Genomic DNA, 17,091 nt, shown 5'->3' on the forward strand with positions numbered 1-17,091 from the left:
ATCGCTTTTCTCCCGACAATCATCCCTTTCCACGCTATTTTTTCTTATTTGCAGCGATGGAATCCCTTGAACCGAGGTCCATAAAAATACGATCGAACTCGATTATTAGATAGCAGATATTTACGAAAATTTGTATCTTTATGGACAAAGCTAAAGAAATGGAATCTGAGTACAGATTTGTTTCGTCCTTTGACCGGTACCTGTTCTCTATGATTTTATTCACATCGAAACTTATCTGAAATTGAGGAGATCACTGTTAGTAAAAAAAAAAAACAATATATATAATATGATTAGAAAATTATTGCTCTTGAATTTTTACCTGGTATTGTTTAATTTTCATTATCATCTAAAGATACTTTCGTTATACTTTATTTTCCTATTATTTATTTCAGTCTGTTTCTAGCCTAATTCGAACTCCTTAAAATGCCTACATTTCCTGGACATCAAATTAACGAAATCAACGTTATTCTTATCGTCGCACGAAATTTACTCGGGGCGCATCTGTTGCATAGATTGCAATAATCTGCATGTCATATGACAGATTAATCTTGTCTGACTGGTGTAGAAGATATGCAATTGGGCAGAGTTAATTACATTAAGGTGTTACACAGTGTAATTACTATCTGTCCAACTTGTTATAGTGGTTGCTGCGCGCTAATTGATTGACATTTTCGAACTGGTTGTGATACGATTGACGTATACATATACATATGCATATATCTTCAAAGTGAAGCGGCAAAGGAATAATTACGTTCACAAATTAATATTATTTACGATCAGTTACGAAAAATTAACTTTTTAGTTGATCATTATTCTGTCTGTCAAAATTTCTATAAGAATATATTGTTACGTAGGATAATTGATTTGTTCTTTTCACGGATAAAAATGTGAAAAATGATAAAAGATCGTTTAAATTCTTGAATAGTTCTTTGCTTCAGCAGTGTATCTAAATATTAATAAAAAGTCCCGTCAACTTCTTAATTTAAAAGAACTCAGAATAATCAAAAATAACTTTCCTTACAAAATTACGAATATTGTAAAAATCGCACGAAGATATATCTTAGAAATTATTAATGGATTACAATGTCTAAAAAATCTAAACTATCGCATAATTTATATACGCGTAAGAAATTCTTTGCATTTCATAGAAAATGTAAAAGTTTCTAAAAAATAATATAATTAGAAGATAGGAATAAATCTACCATCAAATACCATCTAATTATGATTTAGCAAATTTTCTGTCACTGTAGAACAACCGTATCCCTAAAAACCTTATAGTACAAAATATAAAGAAGAATATTAGAAACAGAAGGAAATTATATGCAGAGAAATCATAGAAAATGATTACGAAAACGTGTTACAGACATGTCTGTGACCGAGGCGAGATATATTGGGCACGGAACGTGCCGGGAAAGTATAAAATGTCTGGAAGCTTGTTCTCACCCTTTCTCCTCTTCCCGACAATCCCCGCAACTTTCACTACGTATGGTTAACCCAGCTTGTAATATATCGCCTACTTGTTCCACGTACAACATCAACCCCCTTGTCTCTAACATGTGTATAATCCTGCGGTTTATCAGTCTGCTGCTCCCCGATTCATATCCCCGAAGCTATCTTGCGAACAAACTATGATATTTCACACAGCTTCTATCATTTGCTGACTACTTGTGATAGATTAGCTGTTGTCTTTTTTTGACATATTCCTTTTCTTTCTCAAATTTTGCATTTTCCTTGCTTCTTCGAGTTCTCGTGATCGAAATATTTTGAATAACTCCACGAGAATTTTTATTTCCTTGTAAATGATGGAGTAGGTTATATTCGATAGGAAAAAGTATTTTCATACTTACACGCGGTTTTTATAATTTGTACCATTTTTATCTCTGTATATTGATCAGATATTATTGCGATAATAGTGTGTCGTTAGAAGTGTAAACTGTACTTAATAAAATAAGCCGACATACAATTATTCAAGCGATTCTATAAAACAGAATTAATCGGGTTATTGATTATGTCTTACGATTAGTAAATTCTGTAAATTGCTGTTCAGAATATTAAATATAATATTTCATTTGATATTTAATTTTGAATGGAGTTGTATCTATATACATATCGTCCTTGTACTCATAATGATGGAGTTATCTAGATTAATTTATCCATTCTGCTGTCAATATACACTTTTACACTTCAGATATAAGCTATTACAAGTAACAAATGGATATGGTAATCGTAACTGGAAAGAAGTTGTCATAATTCCATTTTATTCTCCCCAGTGACGAATTGCATTTACCTTGATTGAAGTATTTATGCCATGACTATGTTTTACGGATGAGACATACGTGCTTCGTCATCATGATTCAGAATCGTAAAAATAATTCTATCAGGGGATGACAGAGATCGTACGAGTTGTTCCAGTTACTTTAAAATCACGCCCAAATATGAAGTCATGCTTACAATCTGAACAATAAACTGAGACTTACAATTAGCAGTAGACTTTCGATGCAAACATTGTAAGTCAATCATTTTCGTTGAATATAAAATATAAATTCTGTTCAACTTTATCAAAACACATTCATTTTTCAACACAAATCTGTTGTTCAAACTTCCTGAATAATTTGAACGAACTGCAAAGCAAAGTGCCAAGAAATACTTTATATTTATGTATTTATGTACTCGACTATGTATACGACTTCGACGCTAAAATATTAAAAACTAATTTATTTAATGTAAAGGAAGAAACGATTTCTATTAACGTCAACATACTTTATTTATCTGGCCACAATAATTTTTATCAGAAAAGAATCATCATGACACTTGCGATGCTCTGAAATGTTCACTTCTAAAAACTAAACGCTCCTTAAACTATCCTCTCTAACGTACGTCGAAACATATTTGTCAAAAAACATCAATTTTTATAAATCATCCACTCAAACCTACCTATTCGATCGACCCAAAAAGTCTGTAGAAATAATCACACTTACATTTCCAATTTCCGGGAATCGATTATCCAGCAAAAAACAGGTCAATTCGACACGAAATTCTTAGTACGTCACCGCTCTCACGGCCATTAAAATGCAACAGGAATCCACGAGTGGAATCGATTAGCCGACACACGCCGCATGTAAATTCAGCTTAAGCCGTGACTGATCGATGAGTCATGCCGAATTATTGGACCTCATTGCGATTACGAAGTATGCGAGATTCGATCGACGCCCATATCCGGCACACACCAAAGAAAAAACAACGAAATTCGGGGCACATCGTTTCGTAAAACGTTTCATCGGGCCAATCCTTTGCGCAACCTCTTCCTTTCTGTTCCAGCCGATCGCTTTTATTTCGCGTTTCGCTCGGTAAAATTTGTTAGCGAACAAGCTTCGAATTAATGAACGCTCTGGTTTTCAGTGACAGATACGAAAATACCAAAGTGATCGTGTAACACGAACTTCGAAACGTTCTTATTTGTTAAAGTAGATTCATCATCTGTCGTGGATCCGGAAATAACGTGCTGCGAGATTAAGTATTACTCAACGCGAAGCATAGCTGACCTGAAAAAGTCGCGGCGAATAAACTTCCGTAAGTTGTGGGACAGCTTTTAAAAAGATGCTTCAGTGGTCGCTCAAAGTAACGTAGGGTAATGGATATTTATAGTGATGCAATTTTCCAGAGGAATTTGGTTCGGAAAGCACTTTCGGATATTAATGTGCGTGAGACGTAACTGAACGTGCATCTACAATATTTCATGATAAAAGATAATAATGTTAAATGTAGTCACTGCGTGTGGTCTTAATATGCATATTGGTCATATCGTCAATCGAAAATTATTAGAGGATTCGTTAGATGTAACCTTCTATGAGCGTAACTGGAAAAAATATTAGTTGCAAGAACATTATTTTAGCGCATTCCCGCATAATCTGCCCTCGTCGCTGAAAAGAAACTGTCACTGTTAGTTCGTCTCCGATTTTTAACTGACCCTGCTTCTGCTCATAAATTTTAATCCAGCCGACAGCGACGTCTCATTTATTTCTAAAGGATTACACTATCAATCGTAACCGCTACGGCATCTGGCGTGTTCAGCTATTCCCCATAATGTTCAGCTCGATATTTTTTCCCTATTTGCCTGTTGAATATCTAAGTTCTGTTTTACAAATTTGAAAACTTTTTAATTGAAGGATTCTAGAGTTCAAATAACTTTTTTGATAAAAGTATATCGATGCAAGATGAAATTCTTAAGCTCATCGTTACTCTTATGCGATTACACTTCTATGAATTTGATATTCTAATAATTTATAATATTCAGAAATTCTTCTATGAAAAGATATGTAAATATAACAAATTTAAACGTTGTTTCTGAAGGGAATTATAAACATTTCGTAATATTGAAACTGAATATACGTATAGTTTATTCATCTCAAAAATACTAATAATTATTATTAGCTCTACTTTTTTAACAATACAACTGGAATGAGATATTTATGAACGATATTCATCATTATCAAATCTTGTGGCAAAAAGAATGTTTTACATCCGAGACCAATTTAATAATTTAATGAAATGGCAGATATATCCTTTTCGATGAAGAGATATTTATACCTCGAGTCGTCATTGTCTTTTTAATGCATTATTTCTCTTGAGTATGAAAATGTAATCGAAGAATCGAATCGAAAATGTAATGTGGAGAGCGTGCCGGAGAAGAAGAAGTAAGGATTTTCTTTACGATCGGAACAACTGTCGGGCTGGTCGTGTAAACTAAAACATTTTCGATGCAAATTTGTAATATTTCAGTTCCTTATTCGCGGCATTCTCAGGAAGCAATTCTCCTCGCTGTTTCCTAAGGTAAACAGACCGACAATAAAACAGTTTTGAACGCTTCGTCTGCCAGACAACGGAGAACCATGCTTCATATTTTTTTACTACCGTGTCACTAGATTTCACACCATTTTTCGGTAACAATTCGGTAAAATTAAAAATTTAAATATTTATAAGAAAAAATATTATGTACAATTGCGCCAAATAAAGTAGCATACATGTATTTTGTTTTATTCTTAGAAAAGATTAGACGTAATGGATAGAACAAATATTTTCAACGATTATCTTTAGTCTAACTTGCAGTTTATCATCAGAAGGAATATTGACTATCTTTGAGGATGTAGAATGCCATTGAATTTAATTTCAATCGGTCAAACTCTCACAGCGATAAATCAACGTGGACGATGCTCCTCTAGTAATTTATCTATTTCGTGTCCATATTCTACTGTTTCGCTGAAATGTACGCTGGAAAGATAATTAAACCAATAGCAGTAAATTTCTATTTGCACGGTTCCTGAAACGCATCCAAGTATATTCATTATCTTGTTGCAAGAACAATTTCATGGAAAGATGAATGAACCACAATGAATTCTCGGATCGTTTCTTTCTTTTCGTTACGACGACCAATGCAATTGCACGTGGAATTAGTTTCCAGCTTATCGAATAAATGTATTAAAAATAAAAACTAAACAATTATCTGTATTCTCCCTAAAAGAAAAAAAAGGAAAAAGATAAAGGAATTATTCACGATCCTATTATGTAGTATTAGTGAAACTATCTTTTGTTATAAAAGAATATCTACATTTACGTTGATCAATATTTTAAAATATCAATACTATCATTAAAAAAAAGAATTTTTCAATATAATTATCCCTTACGTCTCAATTCAGCTTAAAAGATAAACTAGATAATCATTCATTCTAACAATAATATTTCTATTCTATTACTGTAATTTATGGTATTTTCAATTAAGTCTACATTTCTTCGATAAATCCCTAAATTTGATCAGAAGTTCTGCAATAATTGTAAAAAATTAGTCGTTATAATTAAATATACTCGATTATCGTTTTAAAACAGTAGGGAAGAAAAATGAAACTGAATGGCAATTGGGTCTGACCAATGACGCGTCGTTAAATATTGACGAGGCAGTGTTGCAAAAAGTAACCGTTCACCATGGAAGCTGGAAGAAGAGAGGCGGATACAAATGAGGCTATGGGGATGAGAGTTATCTCGCATCCTGCGGGAGCTATTCGTCCCTTTTCACCCCGCTTTCCTATACTATAACACCACCGACACAGCCGACCTACCCTCTTTGCATCCGCCCCTGATAAGAGAACCGGAAACTCACCGAGCGGCTGAGTCTTTCGAGCTTCCGGATAACGCGATGCTTCTTGCGTTCGTGGATTATCGACTTCGGATTGTCTTCGAGACAGTTCCTTAGAATTGTGTCTATGCATCGCCGCAAAATCGCTTGGGAAATTAAAGTATGAATGCGAATCGTCCTTAATCTTAAATTATCGTTAAAATGATTTTGAGCATTGCGATTGTTTTCTTGATACAGATAACGTGTTACGTATTTAAATTTTATAATTGGCTATTTGGAAATTTAATAAATGTTAACGACAAGTTAAAAAGCTAAATCTATTTTAGTTAAGAAAAAATATGATATTTCAACCATAAACTATTTCCAGAATATTTCCTCAAACGTTAATATAACGTGTAGGTTTCTTTAATTATTTAAAAAATTTGTTAAAAATCTACTAAAAGTTCATATATATATACATATATATTATACTATTTATTTATTGTCGAAGAAATACTCGTATAATAATACGATACTTTCACTTTTAGTAGAAAGATATTTAAAACATGGAATGATATCGATTTAAGTGGAAACATCACCGTGATACGTCCTTTTTTACAAACTCCCTTCAATACCCTGAAGAAAGGAATATTTGTTTCGTTTTTAATATATTCGTCGATACAGTGACAGTATACGAAAAATGAAAGGATCGAAAAATTATTTCTTAACGATTCAACCGTGATTCCTCAATTTTATAACGACTGATCAGAATAATATGGAATGCCAGAAACGAAATGAAGGTCTGTATAAAAACGATTCGCCGGAATGAAATATCTGCTGAATCTGAGAAGCGACTCTTCGGGTTATGAAATTCTTAAAGGAGGAAATAAAGATATGCTGATGATCATAAAACCATTTCAAGATATTAGGGCTTTGTAATCACGATTCAAGAAAGATTTTTATTAAATCCTTCTTCGGGAATCTCCATTCTTCTTCGAAACTTGCGTCGCATTACTGCTAATATTTTACCTCACTTCATGAAAAATGGAAAATTGCTCGGAAATATGAAATAGTTTCGTGAAAATTTACAACACCATAAAATTGTTACAATCCTGTATTTATCATACTTTCCCTTAATAGAATTGCTATTGCAAATTATCCTTAAAGCGTTCACATTATACTGCAACGTTAAAAAGTGAGAATTATTTAAGGAAAATTCATGTATAATACAAGATAAAAGAATATTATTTTGTTACTACCATCTTATGGACGAACAAATAATTTGAAATAATCGAATTTGTCGTTGTTACTTTTACGATATAAGGGTAACTTAAAAATCCAAAAATAAAGATCCTAACTTCATGTTACATCAACTTCAACGAGGTGGTCCATCGAGAATGGCTGGACGATTCGTTTTTACGAGTGACCGACCTCACTTAAGTAAGAAAGAAGTCCACGGGTTCGGAAAGAATCACTGCACTTTTCACATTCGACCGAAGAAATTCCAGCTATAACTGAATTCAAAGGAGCTATCAATACGACAAACAAACTGTTCATACTTTACATGCATTTGAAGAAGTTTTGGTATCAACATGAAATACAGTGTAAATAAAACGAACTACTTCAAGTTGATAGAACAATCCTTTTTAACTTTGTCCCCTGCATTAAAATTCCTCTTACTTCTCTATATTTATATTAACTGTCCCTTAAATATTTATTTCAAGAAACAGCTCGATCTTAAAATTAAAGCTGCAATCGCCAACAATTCCTAATAAGTATAATTTCCTAATAAGTATTATTAATCGATAAAAACAAGAAGCTATTACAGTAAAAAAAAAGGATATGAATATTAAAACAACACAGACGAAAAGTGACTTACTGAAAAATGTAAAGCGATTGAAACAGAAACCGACGAAATTTCATTCAGCTTGTTGCGGACGGTTCGCGAATAGCTTTGTAACGAAGCATTGCTCACGTAAAACGAATAACGTTGGAAGTTCGCGAGAAAGATTGGTAAAAAACCCGCTGAATATTCTTGAGAAGTCCTCGACGAGTGAAGAGCCCTCCTGAGAATTTTGTACCACGGATCGTCATAGTAGACGACGTCTGGAAGGACAGAGAGGGACAAATGGTCCTCGAATCTCTGAATCACCAACCCCCGAGTCGGCCCATTATCGTTGAATGAACTGACACTTACCTTTTTTCTCGTTGAAAAAGTCCGCGTTGACGCGCGTCACACAGAACAGGACGAATATCAACCACTGCAATCTGAAATTAAATGTTTCCATGTTACTTTATTTCGTATTTGAAATGATCAATTAAAAATGTAATCGATATCGATATAGTGTGATAATCAAATTTCCTTCCGATTTATACGTTTATGCTCTTCATTCTTTAAATTCATGATACGAATGTTATAATGAAATCCGTATGTTGGATAATTTTTGTATAACGCAGTAATGTTGGTTTCAGGATAAAATAAGATTCCAGTGATATTTATGTGGGAACTGTAAGAACAATACAGATAAATGAAAGATAGGTAAACCTAATTGTTTTTCAGGCTGAAAAGTAACTAATGCGAAGTCCGTTTTAAACTCTTCTGATTCTACAATTAAAATTAAAGACGAAGATGTTAACGAAGGAAACAATTCCATCTACTTACAGAGAAACTTAGATAAATATGTACGACATTTACTAAGATTGGAAGAAATAAAGTTATACTTTCTTTCGATATAGAAACACAAACTAACTAAAAAGATCCAATTTTCCTAACAATCCTTTTCAACTACTCTTCCTTGTTAAAGTTTTTCTAGGTTCTACGTATACACAATTCTCTCTGACGTAAGAATAATATATTACTTTATTCCTAAGCTACTCTATATCTATACTATCTTTAAAAAATGGCAAACACAAAATTCCCTTTTCCTCTGAAATACCATTTCTAGATACGCGAAAAACTTCTTGATAGTCCTGTTACGATACTCTTCGCATCATTCGAATATTTCGAGTATCGATCATTACTCGGTTTTGCTGTATTTAGATACAACAATTGCCGACATAGAGCTAAATGCACGGGTAAAAACAGATGCAGAGATATCGTGAAATGAAAAACCGAAACGATAGCGATTAAAACGGGGCTAAATGGGGACTGTAACGATTGCATAGGAAGAGATACGCGATCTCGTGAAAGAAAGGCGCGAGATTAGAGCAAAAACGATTCGAAACGTTAGCGTTGTTCCAGAGTAAAACAATAAAGTCCGTCTCTTGAGACTGAAAGCGGGGGCGGATGATACGGACGCCGGAAAATTGGGTTCGCTGAAACGTGTTTCGTTAATGCGATCTCTTACGGAAAAAGCAAGTCTTCAAAAGGTGTTGAAAATCTGCTCCGTGAAAATGGCTACTGTATACAACGAACTTATTCAGCGTAAGTACCCCTTGTAAAAAGGAAATCCACCTTTTATGAAATGTTCTACATATCTTGACGGCTCTTTTAAGATAAATAAGTGTAGCGTTAAAATTGTGTACACTAGGGTTGTTCTTTCTTACTACATATGTTACAACAGCGTTAAGGGCGTGGCGATATTTTACTGACACGTGGAAGTATAAAAGGTATAACTGTGAGTTAAAACGGGACAAAGATTATAACGATCGTGTTAAACTAAATAATGTAACAACAATGTACAAAATATAGTTCCAAATTTTCGGTTCCAAAAGAGAAGAAAATTTCAGAGATAAGAAAGCAGAGTCTCAAAGGGTATGAAAAAGGTCTCCGAAGCTTAGATCGAAAAATCAGCATCTACCGAGGTAGAAGATTCCACAAATGAAAGACTAGCAAAAGTGGAACAAAATCAGAGATAAAGGACACGAAACTGCTTAAAACCTTAGGTTTAATAATCACTGACTCGAGAAATAAAAATATTGAAATTTTGTATTATTAATTACTTGTTATTAAAATCTAACTATTGTTTTATTCTATACCGTAGTAAATTTAGTACGAATCTAAGCTCTCCGTGGAATGTATAACTCTTTTTTCAGCAAATCCCCCAGCAATCATTTCCTAAACCAAATGGACGTTGAAATTTATTACGAACTCTTTTATGGTACGAGCAAGCGAAGAGATTTTTCTTGTCAGCAGAAAAATCTACGCATATCCATGGAAATACATAAAAGTGGCGGATAAAACGATCGTAACATCGAATGACGCGACGTCTATGTATGCTACTGTAGGTACGACTGTATGCGCGTCAACCTACAGACGATTTCTCACGTGTCGAGGTTAGTGTAACACGAGGAATTCGTTGCAAGAGTGTGGACACGCATTTGCATCAGTCGGCGAAAGGCGATTGCGGGCGTTTGGCAGCAACCGTCGATCATGAATCACGATCGAGAACTATAGCCTTGCGTAACGCTTGCAACCGTCCCACGTATACGGCCGTGCCCGCGGATTTCGATTTCCGTTTGTCAAGGTCGTTGCACTTTGATGCTATAACGGAATTCGATTGAGATAAACGAATTTGAAAAAGCTTCGGTAAGTTATTAAACTCATTGTTTTATGACGACATTTAAACGGTCGACGAGGAATGACGAAAGATATAAAATATTCAAAGTTGTTGCACTCCGTTGTTATAGCTTTGAAATAGAATTCGGGTAAAATACAGTATAAAATACGAATAATATCCTACAGAAATAATTAAGAGAAATAAGAATGTTAAGCTTGTAACACGAGTCTATGGAAAATTGTTTTCAACATCGAAAATTATATTACGCTTCGACAGTTGTTTCAGATATTTTTTCTTTCCTTTCTAAACGATGTAGGAAATGTGTTTCGGAACATTTACTGAAATGCACATGCATACGCTTTAATAGGATAATGGGATGGCTCTTTTAAATTCACGCAATGGCGATTCGCAATGAGTGGAATGAAAATGAAAAAAGAATATTGCTAGCATCGAGCAAATTCTTCGCGAAGGATAAGGGAAAACAGTTACACACTTCAAGGCAGAAAAAAGTAACATTCTAATTTAATAACGCAATAGAGTAATCTAAAAATGATTGCAAATATTTGAAAAACTAATAACTAACATAGGGAGATCTCTAAGAGGTATACTTTTATGCCGAATTGATAAGATATTTCGTACTTCTAAAATCTGTATGAAAAATTTGAACGAATAAGGAAAGTCACTCGTTCCTTACTGTACTTATTCATATAATAAAATTTATTCAACGTTTAATAGAATGTATGACTCGTAACGTTGCCATTCGATCGACAGTACCTACTTTGATAAAAGCATATTGAGCACGAATGAAAGAATGAGCTTTTTATATCCAGCATCTACTTTATATTGACCGTACATATCGGAATTTTATTGGTAGAACTGCATATATGATATTTTGTAAATATATACGTGATTAATGATAAATGCGACTTGCTCGATAAGTGGAAAAAATGTCTTGTTTTGCGTGTACAAAGTGAAAGAATAAATCAAAAAACAACTTTTCTTCTTTTCACAATGACTATAATGAATTGAAGCAGACGTTACAACAAGATGAAGAAAATTTAATTTTCATTAAATCACAATTTACGTCCCGATATAATTAATAAAGAAATATTTAACTTCGATTTAATAAACAATATTATTCAAATAATGGAATAATGAACAGTGACTCAAAGTTGTTTATTAAAGTAATAAAAGGAAATCAAGACAATTTCGTCGCTGATGATGCAACATAAAACTCGTAATTAAGATAAAAGAAGAAAATTAATGAAACCAGTTAGAGAGAGATGAAGAATTTTTATCTTTAAAAGCTCATAAATTATCCGTATTAAAAGATAGTTGGTCGTCGTCGATTAAGATCTTCACTTTTATTTTTATTACAACAGGCCGGCTGCTTTGAGAGATTCATCTTTTTAAACGGATGACATCATCAAGCAAGAAATTTCTTAGGGAAAAGGCAAATAAATCTCAATCCAACGGAAACGCACCATAAAAAAAGAAAAGGAAAAATGCCGCAACGATAACAGTTGTAATTTGTAATAACGAATAAGAAATAACGAAATCACAAAGCAGAAATATGTAAGTATATGTCTGCGTAACTTCTGCAAGGAAAAAAGTTCAGTCCGTATTTTATTACTCAACTCTTATTTTGGTGGTCTTTTTTAAATCGTAATAAATAACACTTGAAAATAAATGAACGACACATTTTGTCTTTAATTAATGCAGTTAAAAAAAATATAATTATCATTTTCCCCATCGCAGTAGTATCCACCGTCTAATTAAACATATTTGACCCAACAAAAGGTTATAAAAATAGCAGAGAATTTAATTATCTTTGAATCAGCCTAAAGAAACAGTCATTTAATAGCAACTTCACGAGCACATTAAATCAAGTAGTCACTCAACATCTCGCAGAATGTTAGCAGGGAGATTGCAAAAATTCCATGAAGCGATTTAAATTTCTCAATTTGGTCGCGGGGCGCTAAAGCTGTCTCACGGGGGCGAGGTTAACATCGAGAAATGAAAATATGGACGCTACCATCGTTCGCTGTAATGTCGAGGAATGACGACACTCCATTAACCTAGTGGCCCAAGGAACGATATAAAGCGGAATTAAAAGAACGGGGAAAGCCTCAATGAGATCCAGAGACACGTGTAGCGGGTGGAATAATTAAGCGTGGAACTCGAGTGGCGACGTCGTCGACGACAACGACGACGCCCAAGTGGTGCTCGTTAATGAACCGATGCACCAGAGACGGTTGAAGAGCCGACAAAATTCTGGGGAAACTTCGGCAAACAAAGGATCCGTACCTTCCATTCTTTGGAGTGACGACGCCGGATAACCAATTTCACATTCACAATCTGATCTCACAGGAAGGAAACGTCGTTTGGATTTAATTCAGATGTTTCAGGAAATTATGCGGTTAATTACTGCCTTTTCTCGACGTCTTCTTTATCACGCTAGTATAAATACTTTAATATCTTTAACGGGTTAAGATCAAATTTTTGATGCCTCTCTATACGACTCTTTTTATTTTTTGAAATTTAAAAGTAATATTCTTTGCAAATTAGTAATCACTGCAGTGCCAATAAAATTTCTCAAGACGATTCGTACAATACAAATAATATATTCATAGAAAGCTTTTATAGGTATTCGAATACTTTCGTGAGCTACTCCAATGTCTAAAACGACCTTCCATTGATAAGAACAATCTTATCTTATTTCTTATCACCTATGTAAAGCAAGAAATCAAGCACCCTTGAGAGATGAAATCCAACGCATTCTCTCGCATAGCCATTATAAAGTTATACCGCGAAAATTTATCCGAATCATAACACTCTAGAGATACTGTGCTATCTACAGAACGCTCGTATATTTTTTTCGACGTTCTCCCCATTAACTTCGCCTTGTACTCTGTCGAATTTCCCCCGACGCTTTAATTAACAGCGTCGTATATCATTGCGCGTACGCGGAAGGGAACGATGCTGGTTTGTATTTCATCGAGCTTTTGCGATCGATGACACATGGTCCGGCGAATCTCGAGGAGCCATGACTAGATGACGAATGGCGAAAAATAAAGAAGTTAATTTATTCCTGTCCCGAAAACCGAAAGTAAGATCACAAATCTCTCGTGGTTATAGTGCCAAAGAGAAACCGAAGAAGAGATTTGTACACTTAATGAAAACATTTTTATTTTTGGCTTCCAACACGGTCCAAGAATTCGCGCGGACTTTCGATATGTTTACGAGCCTTCCTGGAATGTTTGACACATGCGTGAGAAACATATGAAGTAGTAAGGCGACAAAAGAAGAGTTTCTTGGATGTATGTATTACAGAGATCGTGAAATTGATTTTTTTTCTCTTTGTAATAGTCAGATCAAGAAGAGGATTTAATCTGTTAACGTACGATTTCATTTGCAATCTTTTCTCACTTAATTTATCGAAATCTGTTTTTTAACAGTGTGGTTTTAAAATAGAATTCCAAGTATTTGTTTAATAATCTTCTTGTCGCTATTTCTTCCTCCATGTAGATTTTACAATGTCACGAAATTTCAAAAAATATTTATAGTAAACAGGTATTTCTTTGGATAAAAGTGGAGGATTACGAAAATTTAGATTATTATCACAATGTAAATGCGAAGGTGGAGAATTTAGGAAAAATAACTCTCACAAGATACCTTTTAATCTATCAAAGAGACGAAGCAACATAACTGAATAGCTTATGGCTCATAAATTCAAAATTATTAGCAGTATCTTGTCTCTTCCCTTTTATTGCATTCTTACGACTTAATCTTCCACTTCATGTAGTACATAGAAATGTAATCGATGTACCTACAACCTGTCTACCGCTGTAATATCGTACAAGCAATACCGACGTTATAGAGTCAACAAGCCGATAACGTTGCTTTATGGTGATGATATTACTATCGGATAGACCAACTGTCTATACAGAACGAATTTATTATAATTAGAGTCGACAGAGCTGCAGGTGTCCGATAAAACCATTCGGCGCTTCACGAAACTGCGATTCCCCATTTGAATTGCCAATCATCTACAAAACTGTCAGCTACAGATTCGAACTGAGAGTTAGTAAAAATGAAGATAACAATATTTTCTATTTTGATTGTAAAATACAAGAAAAACGTAAACGCAAGTAGGAAATACAAAAGACAGATTCACTAATATTTTACTTAAAAGACATTTTGCCGATGACACGGAACTTTTGTATAAAAATGAATGTTTGTGTGCTTAAGCTCGTTATCACACAGAAATTACATTTTACTTTCGATTACAACAAAAACCAACTTCTATTCAAAAAACTATCGCAACAAAACTACGTCTTTCCTATTCAATCGTTACTCGCAATCTAAAAATTCTCAGACGATATTTAATCTTCACCAAAATGTAATAATTCTCATTCAATCGCAATTCTTGAGCAAAATCTAAAGGGTCTGATTCAATCTCAAACTTTAACCGAGCCTTAAAAATTCTCATTAAGACCCTGTTGCCGGCCAAACCCTAAAAATTAAACATAAAACGAAATGTGTTCAAAGCATTACGTGAACAAAGGAAAATCGCAATTTCGTTGAATTCCGCGTTAGGAAGCGGAACTTTAATCTCGGTCTCGTAAGAGGCGATAATTCAACCATGGTCGTGGCTGAACAACGTCCTCCAGTCCCTTAAGCCATCTCTGGCACGTCGCTATCTATAAACCGACGTTTAGGACCACGTGCCTCTGGCGATACGCGGTCAAGATGATCCTGACGCTTGCCTGAACGTCGCTCGTAAAGATTCACGACAGAAATGGTTCGTGTCCGTATTGACGAACGAACGAAGCGATGAGCAACGTGCAGATCCGCTCGTAAAGAACGTTCAACCGTGTCGACTAACGCGATATAAATCATAAAATCGCGTTAGGCGAAAATACATCGCGATAATGCTTCAAAAGGAATATGCGATGCGCCGTTTATAGTCGCTAAATAAACGGGAATTTATTTGACTTAAAATCTCAGCCCTCTTCACTCCGTGCGCAATACCTTTATGCTACGGACAAAATGCTTTATGTCTGTTTAATTCCAAAGCTATTACAACAACAAAGGGGACTGAGCTTAGGAACGGATAGTTTGATGAGGAGTAATTACAAATGCTTGTATAGCTCGATTTTGTAGGTCTGTTCCAAATTTTGTGCATGTAGCTGTTAGGTGAAATTGTGCGAGTCATCTATGATTTTATTCGAAAGAGAATTATGTCGAAATTAGGGGAACAAATTGTAGACAATAGGTGAACAGGCGTTTCTTATGTATTTTATAATAATAATACATAGGTATATGATAAAAAAAAAATGGGTGCTACAGTTAATTTACTTACAGAAGGTGATGTAGAAAATATTGTACTCATGATGAAGAATAATATAAAGAATACTATATTTTTAAAAGATAATACGGAGAAGAGATTATTTATAATCTGCAACATAAGAGGTGTTTTTCAATTCTTGTTTTCAGAACTTCGATACTCTGAATAATTAAATTTTTCATTAAATTTTTAAGTGCATAAATATATTGGAAAAATGGATACAAAGTTTCTTCCATATTGATGTTAAATTGTAAAAGCAATACCGTATGTGTCTTCTATACTTTGATAATCTTATCTTTAAAGCACAAAATTTTAAATGTTTCAAGAAATGGTAATGTATAACAGAATATATAAAAGAGATGTAGCTTTAGCTAGAGATAGAGCCTTTAGCTAATTTCTCTCAAAATAAATCTGTTGGAAGTTCCATAGTATAGAAAATGCAATTATAGCAAGACGTGCAGTAACTTACGGTAACTTAATCTTCCGTGACTGATAGGAAATATGCATACCTGGTCAAACTTCAGCTGACAACGTTAAGTTGCTCAATTCAAATAGTGCAACTATCATCTATTTAACTTGTTAAAGTAACTTTCCTAAACTAGCTTTCAGTCAGTGATAAGCGTTTATACAAGATTCTATAGAGAACACGTTATGTTTTTCTAAGCAAATAGATTGAGATGACATTGCGTCGATCAACGGAATCGATTAATTTTTCAACTGTGCCAACTTTCCTCTTGCTGTCATTTACACACATACATAGATTATCCAAGTGTTTCTTAAAAATCAATTTCATCGCGTTTTCTGCTAATATTTTATACTATTTTATACTTCGTTATAGAATCTTTCATCCCTAACTTTATAATTAAACCCCATTTCTTTGAAGGTAAACAGATATTCGAATATTTTCGTATACCTTCTGACAGTTTCCTCTTTGCACGATGTTACAAAAGGTTCGATTCTTCGGTAAATTATCTCTGTTTCATTAAGTTCTTAAGTCCACACGAAACAAAGATTAAAATAACTCGGCATTTAAACGTAGACTGAACCATTCAGTATAAGTCTTCGCGAGACACGCGACACAGGCGCTTTTAATCGCCATTGGTTTACACGCGCGTGTCTTTTCGCGCATCTCCACT

General features: G+C 34.2%; 1 protein-coding gene across 8 annotated transcripts in view; it reads right to left on the bottom strand.

The window, feature by feature from the left end:
- The window catches only part of LOC122572712 (collagen alpha-1(XVIII) chain), a 344,291-nt gene that overhangs the window by 314,266 nt on the left and 12,934 nt on the right, over positions 1–17,091 (bottom strand). For all 8 annotated transcript variants that reach the window (XM_043738049.1, XM_043738048.1, XM_043738046.1 and 5 more), the window contains exon 3: positions 8,304–8,374. In XM_043738049.1, the coding sequence (XP_043593984.1) occupies positions 8,304–8,374 (71 nt within the window). The remainder of the gene's footprint in view (positions 1–8,303; positions 8,375–17,091) is intronic.

The sequence above is a fragment of the Bombus pyrosoma genome, linkage group LG11 (assembly GCF_014825855.1).
Source record: "Bombus pyrosoma isolate SC7728 linkage group LG11, ASM1482585v1, whole genome shotgun sequence".
Lineage (NCBI taxonomy): Eukaryota > Metazoa > Arthropoda > Insecta > Hymenoptera > Apidae > Bombus > Bombus pyrosoma.